The sequence below is a fragment of the Capra hircus genome, chromosome 5, assembly GCF_001704415.2.
Source record: "Capra hircus breed San Clemente chromosome 5, ASM170441v1, whole genome shotgun sequence".
NCBI lineage: Eukaryota > Metazoa > Chordata > Mammalia > Artiodactyla > Bovidae > Capra > Capra hircus.
The window spans coordinates 100,227,729-100,242,457 of NC_030812.1; the positions used below are offsets into that span (position 1 = coordinate 100,227,729).

The window sequence follows — 14,729 nt, forward strand, 5'->3', positions numbered from 1 at the left end:
AACGAAGATCATGGCATCCGGTCCCATCACTTCATGGGAAATAGATGGGGAAACAGTGGAAACAGTGTCAGACTTTATTTTCCTGGGCTCCAAAATCACTACAGATGGTGATTGCAGCCATGAAATCAAAAGATGCTTGCTCCTTGGAAGGAAAGTTATGACCAACCTAGACAGCTTATTGAAAAGCAGAGACATTACTTTGTCAGCAAAGGTCCGTCTAGTCAAGGCTATGGTTTTTCCAGTGGTCATGTATGGATGTGAGAGTTGGACTATAAAGAATGCTGAGTGCCGAAGAATTGATGCTTTTGAACTGTGGTGTTGGAGAAGACTCTTGAGAGTCTCTTGGACTGCAAGGAGATCCAACCAGTCCATCCTAAAGGAGATTGAAGCTGAAACTCCAATACTGTGGCCACCTGATGCGGACAGCTGACTCATTTGAAAAGATCCTGATGCTAGGAACGATTGAGAGCAGGAGGAGAAGGGGACAACAGAGGATGAGATGGTTGGATGGCATCACCAACTCAATGGACATGGATTTGGATGGACTCCAGGAGTTGGTGATGTACAGAGGGGCCTGGTGTGCTGTGGTTTATGGGGTCGCAAAGAGTCAGACATGACTGAGTGACTGAACTGAGAACTGAGAGTCTTTTAAACTCAAAAGAGGATATTCCTTATCACCTCCACTTTTTAAAGAAATGCCTTCTAAATTCAGTTCTTCATCTTTACTTTTCAGGATCCAATGGTGAGTCAGGGGCTGCAGTGTCTCAAGAGTTCCGTTTCCTCTACCACCAACCTGTACACACAGGCCCTCCTTGCTTATACATTCTCTCTGGCTGGGGACACAGACGTCAGAAACATTCTTCTTGGAAAGCTAGATCAACAGGCTATTGTCTCAGGTATGTTGGTCCTGTTAGCTTTTGCTTTTTTTTTTTTTTTTGCCACACTGCATGGTATGCAGAACTTCCCGGACCAGGGATCAAACCCCCTTGGATGCCAGGGAAGTCCTTTTTATTTTTTGTCATGACATATGGCTTGCAGGATCTTAGTTCCTTGACCAGGGATTGAACCCAGGTCTACAACAGTGAAAGCTCTGGGTCCCAACCACTGGACTCCCAGGGAAGTCCCAGTATTTTTGAAATTGTGAAAAGATGTGAAAAATTTCCCTATTCTCCATAGTCCCACATATGTTCAGTTCTAGGATTCATTTTAGTAAAAGTTAAGTCATGAAATCACTACTAAGAGTTTTGTGGGAAAACCCCTGAAAGTCCTCAATAAGCATGTTATATTTTTAACATGAAGAGAAAATAGATGGTAGAAGCTGGTCAGAAAATGTACTGGCATTGGAGAATCCCCAGTTTAACAGTTCTTTGGTGTAAAGCCACTGAGGTTGATGGGGTAAGATGAACTTAGAGATTTCTCGAGGTCCTTCTCAAACTTTGGATATATTTAAGAATAATTTGCAATATTCTGAGAATTCCCTATTGGTCCAGTGGCTAAGACTCCGCACTTTTACTACTCTAAGATCCCTAAGATCCCGCAAGTCCTGTGGCATGGCCAAAAATAATTAGATATTCTAACAGATCTTGTAAATAAAATATTAATGCATTTTATTTACCTAGCTCTTTATTTAAAATTATACTGCCAGGCAGAAATTTAATCTCAGCTTTCATTTATACAAATGTCATTGCTGAATTGCCCTCTCATCAGGGCCCTGGGTAGGTTTTTGGCCTGTGTATAAGCAACTCCAGTCCTGGCATGGGGATCTCAGACAGTGGACGGAGTTATATCCGCTCAGGCATATATCAACTTAATGTGATTGTCTCTTCCTCATTAGCTTGCTTTGTAGGCTCACATGTTTTCTTTTGTTCTTCCGCTTAGATTGCCTCCTTTGGGCTATGTATTTATTATCTCTGAACTTATATATTTATATTAAAATGTTATTTTTTGGCTGTGTCAGGTCTTAGTTGCTGTATGCAGGATTTTTCATTGAGGTTCACAGACTCTCTAGTTGCAATGTGGGCTTAGTTCCTCTGTGACATATGGGACCTTAGTTCCCTGAGCAGGGATCAAACCTTTGTCCCCTGCAATGCAAGGCATATTCATAACAACTGGACCACCAGGAAAGTCCCTAAACTTATATTTAATAAGACTTCTAGCTTCCACTCCTCATTTCTACTTGCTGTTCTTTATCTTCAGTTTACCATTGTGGCTGTCATAGAGATGGGATTTGACCTCATCATCTACTTGCTTGCTCTCATTAGCATTTCTTCTGTGGTTTCTCAGTGTTTTTATGCGTATTCTCCCATATGTTATCATTGCTGGAGGCATTTACTGATGCTCCCAACTTTACCCAAGGGAATTATGTGTGGGTGTACACACATTCACACACAGACACAAATTTTTGCATATACATTATGGCCAGTAAGTCAGAAGATTTAAGAAATTTTTTTTTCTGACTGGTGATTCATTTTTGGTTATTACTTTCTCTGATTTGAGGCTTCCCAGGTAGTTCAGGGGTGAAGAATCCACCTGCCAATGAAGGAGACACGGGTTCGATCCCTGGTTGGGGAAGATCCCCTCGAAAAGGAAATGGCAACCCATTACAGTATTCTTGCCTGGAGAATTCCATGGACAGAGGAGCCTGGTGGGCTACAGCCCATGGGGTCACACAGAGTCAGACATGACTGAAGCAACTTGGCACACTTGGTGCACACACATTTACAAAGTGAAAATGGGAGTCATTTCCTTCCAAGACTTTGCTAATCATGCGTTTTTCTCCACAGGAGAATCCATTCACTGGAGCCAGAAACCTGCTCCGACTTCAGATGCCAGCCCTTGGTCTCAGCCTGAGGCTGTTGATGTGGAACTCACGGCCTATGTATTATTGACCTTGCTTAGCAAAGACGACGTGACTCAAAAGGAGCTAGGCAAGGCCACCAGCATAGTGGCTTGGTTGAGCAAGCAGCAAAATGCATATGGGGGCTTCTCTTCCACTCAGGTAAATAGCTTGGTCCTCTGCCCTTTATCAGGTAGGATTGGATCCCACATGGAGAGAGAGGAAAAACAATAACCCTTGCCCTCTAGGTCTGGGGACTAATCATTGTACAGCAAGGGGGAAAATCATGTTTGAAAAAGACATAGAAGAATTCATAAAATTAAGTCACATGGGCACACAAATAGTACTATACGTATTTAAGTCTTACTTTGTAGAGTATGGAACATCACAAGATCCATGTTGTACATGTAAAGAGGACATGTTTAATTATGGCTAAATTTACATAGTCACAAATTGGAAAGCCAGTTATGGGGTCTATAGGCATAATGGCATGACTTTATGGGCATACCTCCTTCTTCTATTTCAGGTACTGGAAATCTGGTAAGACATAGTCTTTAAAAAGTTTACAATCTAGAAGGAAAGCTAGGAAAAGTTGTATATACTACAAAGTAGGATCTGCCTTATTCCCAGATGATGAAAAGATTGTCACATGGCATAATGGTTAAGGGACGCAGGTGGCTCAGACGGTAAAGAATCTGCCTGCAGTGCAGGAGACCTGGGCTCAATCTCTGGGTTGTGAAGATCCCCTGAAGAAGGGAATGGCAACCCACTCCAGTATTCTTGCCTAGAGAATCTCATGGACAGAGGAGCCTAGCGGGCTTGAGTCCATGGGGTGGCAAAGAGTCAGACATGACTGAATGACTAACACACACACACACACACACACACACACACACACACACACAATGGCTAAGAAAGCTTGTCCTTCAAGGATGGATTTTCCAAGGATCCTGTGATACCCTGTGTCACAGAAGATCTTTATGCAATTTAATAACTTGGAAGAACATGCGATTTTTAGGGCTATCAAGCTACTGCTGTTTCCCCCCCCAAATAAGGAGACTGCAAAACTGATATTAAACAATGATCCACTCACTCCTAATAATAACCTGTTCTGAAGCTAGGCTTCATTGCTGAGTATGAATATATGAAATTAAGCCTAACAACCTATGATGTCTGATAATAACTTGATGGTGATTTTCTATGCAGGTAAGATGTGATTTCTATGAGCTCTATGAGATTTCTAAAGCTCTATGAGCTTTCCCAGCATGGCTGAATGTGGATCTTAGAGTCTTAGAGGAGGTATCATTCAAACTAGCAAACACTAATCAGGTGTCTAGGCTTGAGGGTTGTTGGAAGTTACTTCCAGTGGCTCACAAAACAGTAAGTACGTGCCTGTTGTTGTCAGGACACCGTGGTGGCACTCCAAGCTCTTGCCAAGTATGCCGCCACTGCCTACGTGCAGTCAAAGGAAGTCAACGTGGCAGTGAAATCCGCTCAGAATTTCCAGCACACCTTCAATGTTCAAGCCGCCAACCGTCTGGTGTTTCAGCAGAAGATGTTGCCCCATATCCCTGGGGTGTACACCTTGGAGGCCTCAGGCCAGGGCTGTGTTTATGCGCAGGTAAGCAGAGCTCTGGGCTTCCCAGGTGGCTCAGTGGTAAATGATCCACCTGAAATGCAAGAGACATGGGTTCAATCCCTGGGTTGGGAAGATCCCTAGAAGAAGGGAGTGGCAACCCACTTCAGTATTCTTGCCTGGAACATCCCATGGACAGGGAAGCCTGGCTGGCGATAGTCCCTGGGGCTGCAGAGTCAGGCACAACTGAGAGACTAAACAACAACAAAGCCAAGCTCCAGCAGGACTAGTGTGAGTTGGGGAGGAGAGTCTGAGAGTATCTCGACCTCCAGCAGAACCTTCTCCATCTTACTTGTAAGGAAAGTCATTCAAACCATACAATCTTTAAAAATTCTCCCCAACCCTGATTTCTCCAACTGTTTTTTGCTTCCTCCACCTAGATCGTGCTGAGATATAATATCCTCCCTCTGATAAGTGTGAAGGCCTTTAGTCTTAGTGTGAAAACAAGGAACACTCAGTGTAAGCAACATACTTCACTTGGATCCTTGGTGCTGACGATCCAAACCAGGTGAGGAGAGCAGAGAGGGTTTGGGGGGCATCTAGGATGGGGTGGCTGAGCTGGAGTGTGTGTGTGTGTGTGTATTGTGAACACACAGGGTGCTGAGAGGGAAGACAATGGGCTGACACAGGTTTGCTCCTTTCTGCCCTCAGTTATGTGGGGAGTCGCAGCTCTTCCAATATGGCTATTGTGGAGGTCAAAATGCTTTCTGGATTCAGTCCTGTGGAGGGCACCAATCAGTTAGTAAGTTGCTTCTGTTTTCCAGTTTTGAAGGGGGACTAATGATCATAGCTTTTAATTATCATTAAAAAGCTCTTGAGTTGGGCATGATGGTTTATACATGCAACTAACTCATGATTATAGTTTCTAAATGGGCTACAAAGATGCATTGAGTATATGAGATTGAGGGCAGGTGGAGAAGAGGGCAACAGAGGATGAGATGGTTGGATGGCATCGTCAACTCGATGGACAAGAGTTTGAGAAAGCTCCTGGAGATGGTGAAGGAGAGGGAAGCCTGGCATGCTGCAGTCCATGGGATTGCAGAGTCATACATGACTGAGTGACTGAACATAAACAGTATGATATGGAGCCAGTTACTGTCTTGGTTCCTTTTTCTTATGTTTTTCCATGTTAAGAAAACATATATTGCTTTTGTAACCATGGCAGAGCTTTGCAAGATGACCCTAGAGGATAAGAAAGGCTCTGGCTCTCAGTCTCTCTCTTTTTTCCCATCCTTTCTTATTCAGCTTCTCCAGCAACCACTGGTGAAGAAGGTTGAATCTGAAATTGACACGCTCAACATCTACTTGGAAGAGGTATGGGGTCAGGAACTGAACCAAAGTGCTTAATTGCTATGTGTCTTTTCAGCTTCCCTCCCAATGTACATATACGAGTGTCACACACATGAGGCTGAGCAACCTGAGAGGGTCAGTGTTCACAACCACTTTGGAGTAAGCCCTGTATAGTTTCTTTTGGAACAACTCTGGTGAGTGAACAACTCTGGGGCTTCCCTTGTGGCTCAGATGGTAAAGAATCTGCCTGCAATGCAGGAGAACTGAGTTTGATCCCTGGATTGGGAAGATCCCTTGAAGAAGGGAATGGCAAGCTACTCCAGTATTCCTGCCTGGAGAATTCCATGGACAGAGGAGCCTGGCAGGCTATAGTTCATGGGATCACAAAGAGCTGAACATGACTGAGAGACTAACATACACACACACTGCTTAGCGTATCAGGAACAACCCTGAAATCATCATTCTGTACTTTAAATGATGCTTCCATACACACCTTCCCTGAGTCTCACATACCACCCCTCCTTCTACGTAAGGAGACTGAGGCTGAAGTGACCGAGTAGGTGTGCTTCTCAACTCAACCTTTTTGTCAGGAGTCAAGGTGGGAGTTGAACCTGGGGATACTAATTTCCACAACACCATTCCTAAGACTGCAGTGGCCAGATGGCCTGGGTACCGAGCCAGATTTGTCAGTCAGCTTCTAACTCGAGACATCAAGTCCAACGGTCTAAAAGCCAATCATGATTATATCTGTGACTATTTCCTTTTTTCTGTATCTTCTCCCCTTTTCTCTTTACCAGTATCATCAGAGGGCAATCTTATTCACGTTTGACAAAAGTTTCTTTTGGCTTTATATCTCTTCTCTGTTGTTCTTTGTTATTTGATTATTTGGTTTTGGTGCTCTGTTTAATTAATTTCTTCCTTTTAAAAAATTATTATTATTTTGGGGCCCAAGGCTTGAGGGATCTTAGCTCCTGGACTAGAGATTGAACCCGGGTCCATGTAGTAAAAGCACTGAGTTGTAACCACCAGACTATCAGGGAACTCCTTTTTTGTTTTGGGCTGAAGACAGGAGAAAAGGATATTTTCTGTCATTCTTTTTCTAACTTCTTAAATTGAATGCTAAATTTGTTTATTTTTAATCTCTCACTTTCTGATTAATTTAAACTATAAGTTTCCCTCTAAGTATATTCATTGTCCAACAATTTTTGACATTCATTGTTTTCCTTAACTACTTACTTTATATTTTAATTTTTTGAAAATTCATGGGATATTTAAAGCCACTTTTTTGTTACTAATTTCTAATTTTATTCCACTATGGTCTGAGATCATGATAGTGAGCTTCTAAAATGCACTGAGTTTTCTTTTGTGACCTAATATGTGGTCTGTTTTTGGAAATGTTCATTGTGTGCTACAAAAGAATATCCAGGTCCTTTCTCTTGGGTCGGGAAGATCCTCTGGAGAAGGAAATGGCAACCCACTCTAGTACTCTTGCTTGGAAAATTCCATGGATGGAGGAGCCTGGTAGGCTGCAGTCCATGGGGTCGCAGAGTCGGACACAACAGAGTGACATCACTTTCTCTTTTTCTTTCTCTTCTCTTGCGTACGGATTTGATCTAGATCTAAAAGTCCAAAATGATTATTTCTGTTGTTCATGCCTTTGTTATCCCTGCTTATTTTTTCTGCTCCATCTATCAGTTTTTGGAAATTTGTCAAAATTTGCAGTTACAGTGGTTGATTGGTCCTTTATCCATTTAGCTATGCTATTCTGTCAGTCATTTCTTGATATATTTTTTGATTATATAATTAGGGTTGTATGTCTTATGAACATATCTTTTTCAATTTCCTTTTCATTAGTATATACTGTCCTTCATTTACATTATATATATCTTTGCCTTAGATTTCTACACACATGCACTCTTTTTTCTTTGCCTTAGATTCTATCTGATCAGATATTAAGTCTGCTATCTCAGCTTTCTTTTGGTGTATATTAGTCTTTTGCTTTAAATCTTTATGATAACTAAATGATTGATGAGAACAGTGGTACCAAAGACATTTTTTCAGGACCCCTCTATACTCTTTTTTTTTTCATTAAAAATTTTTCTTTTAAATTTTACTTTACAATACTGTATTGGTTTTGCCATACATTGACATGAATCCGCCACAGGTGTACACGTGTTCCCAATCCTGATCCCCCCTCCCACCTCTGTCCCCATATCATCTCTCTGGGTCATCCCAGTGCACCAGTCCCAAGCATCCTGTATCCTGTATCGAACCTAGACTGGCGATTTGTTTCTTGCATGATAGTATACATGTTTCAATGCCATTCTCCCAAATCATCCCACCCTCTCCCTCTCCCACAGAGTCCAAAAGTCTGTTCTATACATCTGTGTCTCTTTTGCTGTCTTGCATACAAGGTTATCATTACCATCTTTCTAAATTCCATATATATGTGTTAGTATACTGTATTGGTGTTTTTCTTTCTGGCTTACTTCACTGTGTATAATTGGCTCCAGTTTTGTCCACCTCATTAGAACTGATTCAAATGTATTCTTTTTAATGGCTGAGTAATACTCCATTGTGCATATGTACCACAGCTTTCTTATCCATTCATCTGCTGATGGACATCTAGGTTGTTTCCATGTTCTGGCTATTATAAACAGTGCTGCAATGAACATTGGGGTTCATGTGTCTCTTTCAATTCTGGTTTCCTCAGTGTGTGTGCCCAGCAGTGGGATTGCTGGGTCATAAGGCAGTTCTATTTCCAGTTTTTTAAGGAATCGCCACACTGTTCTCCACAGCGGCTGTACTAGTTTGCATTCCCACCAACAGTATAAGAGGGCTCTCTTTTCTCCACACCCTCTCCAGCATTTATTGCTTGTAGACTTTTGGATCACAGCCATTCTGACTGGTGTGAAATGGTATCTCATTGTGGTCTTGATTTGCATTTCTCTGATAATGAGTCCTCTATACGCTTAAATGATCTCAAAGAGCTGATGATAGCGTGGGTTACATCTATTTATCTTATTAGAAGAGATAATGTCTTATCTTATTAGACATTTATCTTATTAGAAACTAAAAATGAGAAAAACATTAAAATATTTATTAAGCTATTTAAAAACAATAGTAATAAGCTCACAACATTTTAATATAACATTTCATGAAAAATGTATTTCCCAAAACAACAAAAAAATTAGTGAGACTAGCAGATTGTTTTACATTTTTGCTTTAATATCTAGCTTAATCAGAGAGAGTGAAATTCTCCAGTCTGCTTTGGCATTCAATCTGTCAAAATATCACACATCAAGTAGTCCCCTTCCACTAGTACAGTGAAAGAGGATGAGAATGAAAAAAGTAAATAATGTCTTAGTATTATTCCCAAAATAATTCTGCTCTCACAAATTGCCAGATGGTCTTGGGCATTCCTGAGAATTCCCAGACGATGTTTTTAGAAGCCCTGTACCCACTCCAAGAGAAGGCAATGGCAACCCACTCCAATACTCTTGCCTGGAAGATCCCATGGATGCAGGAGCCTTTTAGGCTATAGTCCATGGGGTCGCACAGAGTCAGACACAACTGAGCGACTTCACTTTCACTTTTCACTTTCATGCATTGGAGGAGGAAATGGCAACCCACTCCAGTATTCTTGCTTGGAGAATCCCAGGGACAGAGGAGCCTGGTGGGCTGCCGTCTCTGGGGTTGCACTGAGTCGGACACGACTGAAGCGAGTTAGCAGCAGCAGCAATACCCACTCCAGTGTTCTTGCCTGGAGAATCCCATGGACAGAGGAGTCTGGCAGGCTACAGTCCATGAGGTCTTGAAGAGTCAGACAGAACTGAATGACTAAGTACAGAGAACATACGTAAAAAATCTCTTTCAAAATTTCTTCCACTTTAGCATTTATAACTTCACGTCTAAATTTATAACATAAATCTTATTTTTTCTATTAGATTAATTTATACAATTGTCTTGAACTCTTCATTCATTCATTTATTCAACAAACAGTTTTTGAGCGATCAACATATACCAGATACTCTTCAACATGATAGAGATGTTGCAATTAAAGTCATAGAAATGACTCCTGTCCTCATGGAGCTGATATTCTAATGGAGAGACAAACAATATGAAAATTAAAAAATACATATGTATGCACAAACATACATATTTAGGAATAGTTTTAGTAGTCATCAATGCTATGTAGGAGTGTGGTGGGGCTAAGCCAGGATGTGACTTTTATTTTATTTTATGTATTTGCCTGCACTGGGTCTTAGTTGTGGCACTCAGGTTCTTTGAACTTCATCGTGGCATGCAGGATCTTTAGTTTCGGCATGTGAACTCTTAGTTGAGGCATGTGGGATCTACTTCAACTTCCCTGACCAGGGATCGAACCCAGGCCCCCTGCATTGGGAGCTCAGAGTCTTAGCCACTGGACCATCAGAGAAGTCCAGTGTGACTGTTTTAAAGTCGGGTGGTTAGGAAAGGCCTCTGTGAGGAGATGTCATTGGATCAGAGAGCTGAATGAAGAGAGGAAACCAATCGTGTGTATAAAGCTGTTGAAGGATAATGGAAGCTTCTGTTCCTTTGGCCACTGCACTTAATTTAGTAGAGGAGCTGTAGGTTAGACCAGACCAAGAGTGGACCCATTTTACAGAAGGACCAGGAAACTGTAAGATGCTGAGAAGAAAGAGCCAGAAAGACAGCAAGAGGCAATTTTGGGAGTGGCAAGAAGCAGAGGTAGAAGGATTTCAGGAAATCTATGTGAAGACAGCAAGAGTCTTTTTTTGTTTTTTTTGTTTTTTTCCATTTTAAAATTTATTTTAATTGGAGGCTAACTACTTTACAATACTGTGGTGGTTTTTGCCATACATTCACATGAATCAGCCATGGGTATACATGTGTTCCCCATCCTGAACCCCCCTCCCACCTCCCTCCCCATCCCATCCCTCAGGGTCATCCCAGTGCACCAGCCATGAGCAATCTGTCTCATGCATTGAACCTGGACTGGCGATCTGTTTCACATATGATAATATACATGTTTCAATGCTATTCTCTCAAATCATCCCACCCTCGCCTTCTCCCACAGAGTTTAAAAGTCTGTTCTTTACATCTGTGTCTTTTTCAGCAACAGTTTTTCAATCGCAGAGATGTTATTTTCACTTTTGTTTTAATGGGATATTTGTCTGTCTTACAGCTCGGGAAGGAAACTCAGACCTATACCTTCACCATCAGCCAAAGTGTGTTGGTCACTAACCTCAAACCAGCAACCATCAAAGTCTATGATTACTACCTGCCAGGTGAGGCCCGAGATTTACCTGCATCTCCTGACATATTTCTGCCTCCTTCTTCATGATCTCTCTCTTAATTTTCCAAATTCTCTTTCCCAAGCCAAGTGCATATCATTATCTGATTTCCTAACGCACTTTGATTCAGTTATATGCCATTTTTAAAAAGTCTTCTGAACTAGACATATTTTATACAATGTGGTCCATAGACCAAAAGAACAATATTCTCTAAGGACAAACCATTCTTAATATGTTTGCTTAGATGAATAATTTACTGCAAGCATGCAAATATTAGTCATTGAAAACTTGCTGTATTCTGAATATGCTCATGAAATGAAGTCGAAGTGAAGTCACTCAGTCGTGTCCGACTCTTTGCGACCCCACGGACTGTAGCCTATCAGGCTTCTCCGTCCATGGGATTTTCCAGGCAAGAGTGCTGGAGTGGATTGCCATTTCCTTCTCCAGGGGATCTTCCCAACCCAGGAATCGAACCCGGGTCTCCCGCATTGCAGGCAGACGCTTTACCGTCTGAGCCACCAGGGAAGCCCCAATATGCTCATAACCTATAGAAATCTTTTGGAAAGGGTTAAAGCGGTAACTTTTGTTCTAAATGGATTTTTTTAAACAGTAGCTTTTAAAATTTGTTGATTTTAATTATGTTATTTTTGGTTCTACTGGGTCTTCATTACTGTGTGTGGGCTTTTTCTAGGTACGGCGAGCAGGGGCTACTCTTTGTTGTGGTGTGTGGGCTTCGCATTGCGATGACTTCTCTTCTTGTGGAGGTTGGGCTGTAGAGCGCGGGCTCAGTAGTTGTGGCTTAGCTGCTCTTTGGCATGTGGGATCTTCCTGGACCAGGGAGTGAACCCGTGTCTCCTGCATTGGCAGGCAGATTCTTCTTATCCACTGTACCGCCAGGGAGTCCTAAACCGATAACTTTTATGTAGTTTCTCTCTGAATGTATGAGGTCTGCAATATAATGATATATGTTATTTAATTTTACAGATGAACAGGCAACAATTCAGTATTCTGATTCCTGTGAATGAGGTAAGCCCAAAAGAGAGAAGGGTGGGCTTTGGGGGTTGGGTGGTAAGATTTAAAAGATAAGGAGTCCCTCTGAGTTACTAGTATTATCTTTTGGAAGCTTATATTTGATAAAAATGAACTTTCGTTTTTTGTCCTGAATTCTTTTATTTAAAAAAATTGAGGTATAGTTGTACACCATGTTCTGAACTCCTGGAAAAAAGAGTAATCATCTCTATCATTCACACCAGAAAAAGTTAATAGTGGTAGTTGTGTGAAGGGGTTCTATGTGATTTTTAAAACCACTGGTTTTTTATTTTTCTTAGCTGAAAAATCTTCTAATTATTAATTATATATCTTTTTAGATAAAGTACTAAAGCAAAAGTAAAGATGACCTGATTCTACTTCCCTGAGATAACACTCTTGCTAATAATCCCATCCCGTGTTTTGTGAGATTCTTTTTTTTTTCCTAGACAGAAAAAAGCTCCTCTATAACTGTGAAGACTTTCCGAGTATCATGATATCTTCTGTCTTTGTTTTTCCCCCAAGAGAGAAGTTGGAAAGAGACTAAAGAAATCCTCCATGATGTCGTGGAACAGCATTCTGCTGTCTCTGAAAGCAGAACTCATTCAGTCAAACAATTTGATTTCTCTTGTTAAAAAATAAAATGTAACCAAGTTAAACTGATGATTGAATTGACTCTGTGAGGTGATTAATGAATTGGGCAGCACTCCATCTAGCAACCAGAAAGATGCTCCAAGGCATTATTGTTGTTCAGTCGCTAAGTCCTGTCTGACTCTTTGCAACCCCATGGACTGCAGGACCCCAGCCTCCTCTGTCCTCCGATATCTCCCAGAGTGTGCTCAGATTCATGTCCATTGAGTCGGTGATGCTGTCTAATCATCTCATCCTCTGCTGCCCCCTTCTTCTCTTGCCCTCAGTCTTTCCCAGCATCAGGGTTTTTTCCCTGTGAGTCAGCTCTTTGCATCAGGTGGCCAAAGTATTGGAGCCTCAGGTTCAGCCTTAGTCCTTCCAATGAATATTCAGAGCTGTACAAAAGGAAATTAGCAAAAGAAAAGAAAGGATTGTTTTTAGGCCAGGACATCTTCTTTTAGGTGGGGTTGGAGGGGAGAAAATGACAAGGGTTTTACCACATAGATTGCCTCTTCTTCCTCTGGGGGATGGAGAGGGCCCACGTGGCAGATGGTCTCTTTGGTGGTGAGCAGAAAACTCTGGATTAGTTGATTAAGATTACATTCCGGGGGAAGGTCAAGACTGCAAGTAGGTCAGGTATTAGATTTAGATTTGGTGTCAGGGGCTTTAGCGCAAGTGACACCATTTTGGGCCTGTGGTTATTCTCTTTAACAGTCTGGTTGACTAGTGAGTGGGTAATGGATGTGCAGATCTGAACCCCAGCTACTTTCTATGGCTTCACAGGTACAGAGGTGACAGAATAAAGTGCTGGGGAAGATGGCCTAGGAATCACCACACGCAGGAGGAATTGTACAGGAAAGCTCCTTGGGATAGGATCATTGGTTTAACCATTGTGTTGAGCCATCTGGGACTCTCCAGAAAGGAGATGATGGTAGAAGTGTTCCAGGGAACACAAAAATGTCTTCCTGGAGTTTAAATCTAAGGGAAGATGTGATTTAGGTATTTGGGAATAGACTAAACAGATTCTATTTTCTTCTCTTTGAAAAGAAAATTTGTGCACTTGACTGCATATTTCCATGGATACCAAAGGTTCTGTTTAAATCTGATGATTATTCTTTAACAAAAACTCACATTATAGTTTCTTCTTTAAAACTTTTGACCCAGACTTTGCCAAGAATCCAGTTAAGTATTCAGAGAGCAATCCAAAGAGAATCGTAATTAAGGGATTGCATTCAGCCAGTTGTCACTGCAGGGCAAACAGTGATCAATAACAAGAAAAGTGGCTGCCAGAGTTCCCCTACTTAGTGGCTTTGCTTTTGTTCAGCCTTTTCCCATTTGGGTTACCTGTCACAGGGTAATCTTCCTTGGGGAAATGTTTTTGTTTTGGAAACAAGTTTGGTGGCAATGGGAATAGCAGAGGAAGATAGAAGATATTTAAACAGAGAAGATTCTCAAGGTAATTACACCCTTTTACCCTGGATGTCCACACTCTGATCTTGCTCCTCTAGGTCAGAAACTCTGACCAAAGAATCAGGGAAAAGTCCATGATGTAGAGATATTTCCCTAAACCCAAAGCCATGCTTGCATAAGCTGTTTGTCCCTTTTCCCCACCACCCTAGACGTTGCCCTGCTCCTCCTAGGAGTTCCCAAAGTGAGAGAAGATGGAGAACGTATCCCAGAAGGCCATCTCTAATCCTGCCTTACCCTTTGGTATCGTGGGAAGAGAACAGAGAACCCTAAGGAGGGCAGTCATGGGACTTCCCTGGTGGTCCAGTGGGTAACACTCTGCACTCCCAGTGTAGGAGGCCCAGGTTCAATTGCTGGTCAGGGAACTAGATCCCACATGTAACAACTAAAGATTAAAGATCCTAAGCGCCGCAACAAAGACCGGCACAGCCATATAAATATAAATAAATAAATATTAAAAAAATAAAAAGGAAATAGTGAATTCTCCTACCCAGTGAAAGTTCTAGCCCCCTACTTTTGCATCTGTAGTTCCTGCCAAAACTTCTCC

The 14,729-nt window shown here is 41.7% G+C and overlaps 1 protein-coding gene across 5 annotated transcripts in view; it reads left to right on the forward strand.

Annotated features, from left to right (window-relative positions):
• The window catches only part of A2ML1 (alpha-2-macroglobulin like 1), a 50,761-nt gene extending 38,017 nt beyond the window's left edge, over window positions 1-12,744 (forward strand). For 4 of the 5 annotated variants that reach the window (XM_018048519.1, XM_018048521.1, XM_013964218.2 and 1 more), the window contains exons 28-36: window positions 734-896; window positions 2,784-2,998; window positions 4,242-4,457; window positions 4,853-4,980; window positions 5,124-5,214; window positions 5,718-5,786; window positions 10,951-11,053; window positions 12,044-12,085; window positions 12,611-12,744. In XM_018048519.1, the coding sequence (XP_017904008.1) occupies window positions 734-896; window positions 2,784-2,998; window positions 4,242-4,457; window positions 4,853-4,980; window positions 5,124-5,214; window positions 5,718-5,786; window positions 10,951-11,053; window positions 12,044-12,084 (1,026 nt within the window). In that variant the 3' untranslated portion in view covers window position 12,085; window positions 12,611-12,744. Of the gene's footprint in view, window positions 1-733; window positions 897-2,783; window positions 2,999-4,241; window positions 4,458-4,852; window positions 4,981-5,123; window positions 5,215-5,717; window positions 5,787-10,950; window positions 11,054-12,043; window positions 12,086-12,534 lie in introns of all 5 variants that reach the window. The other variant, XM_018048520.1, reaches the window with a different exon arrangement.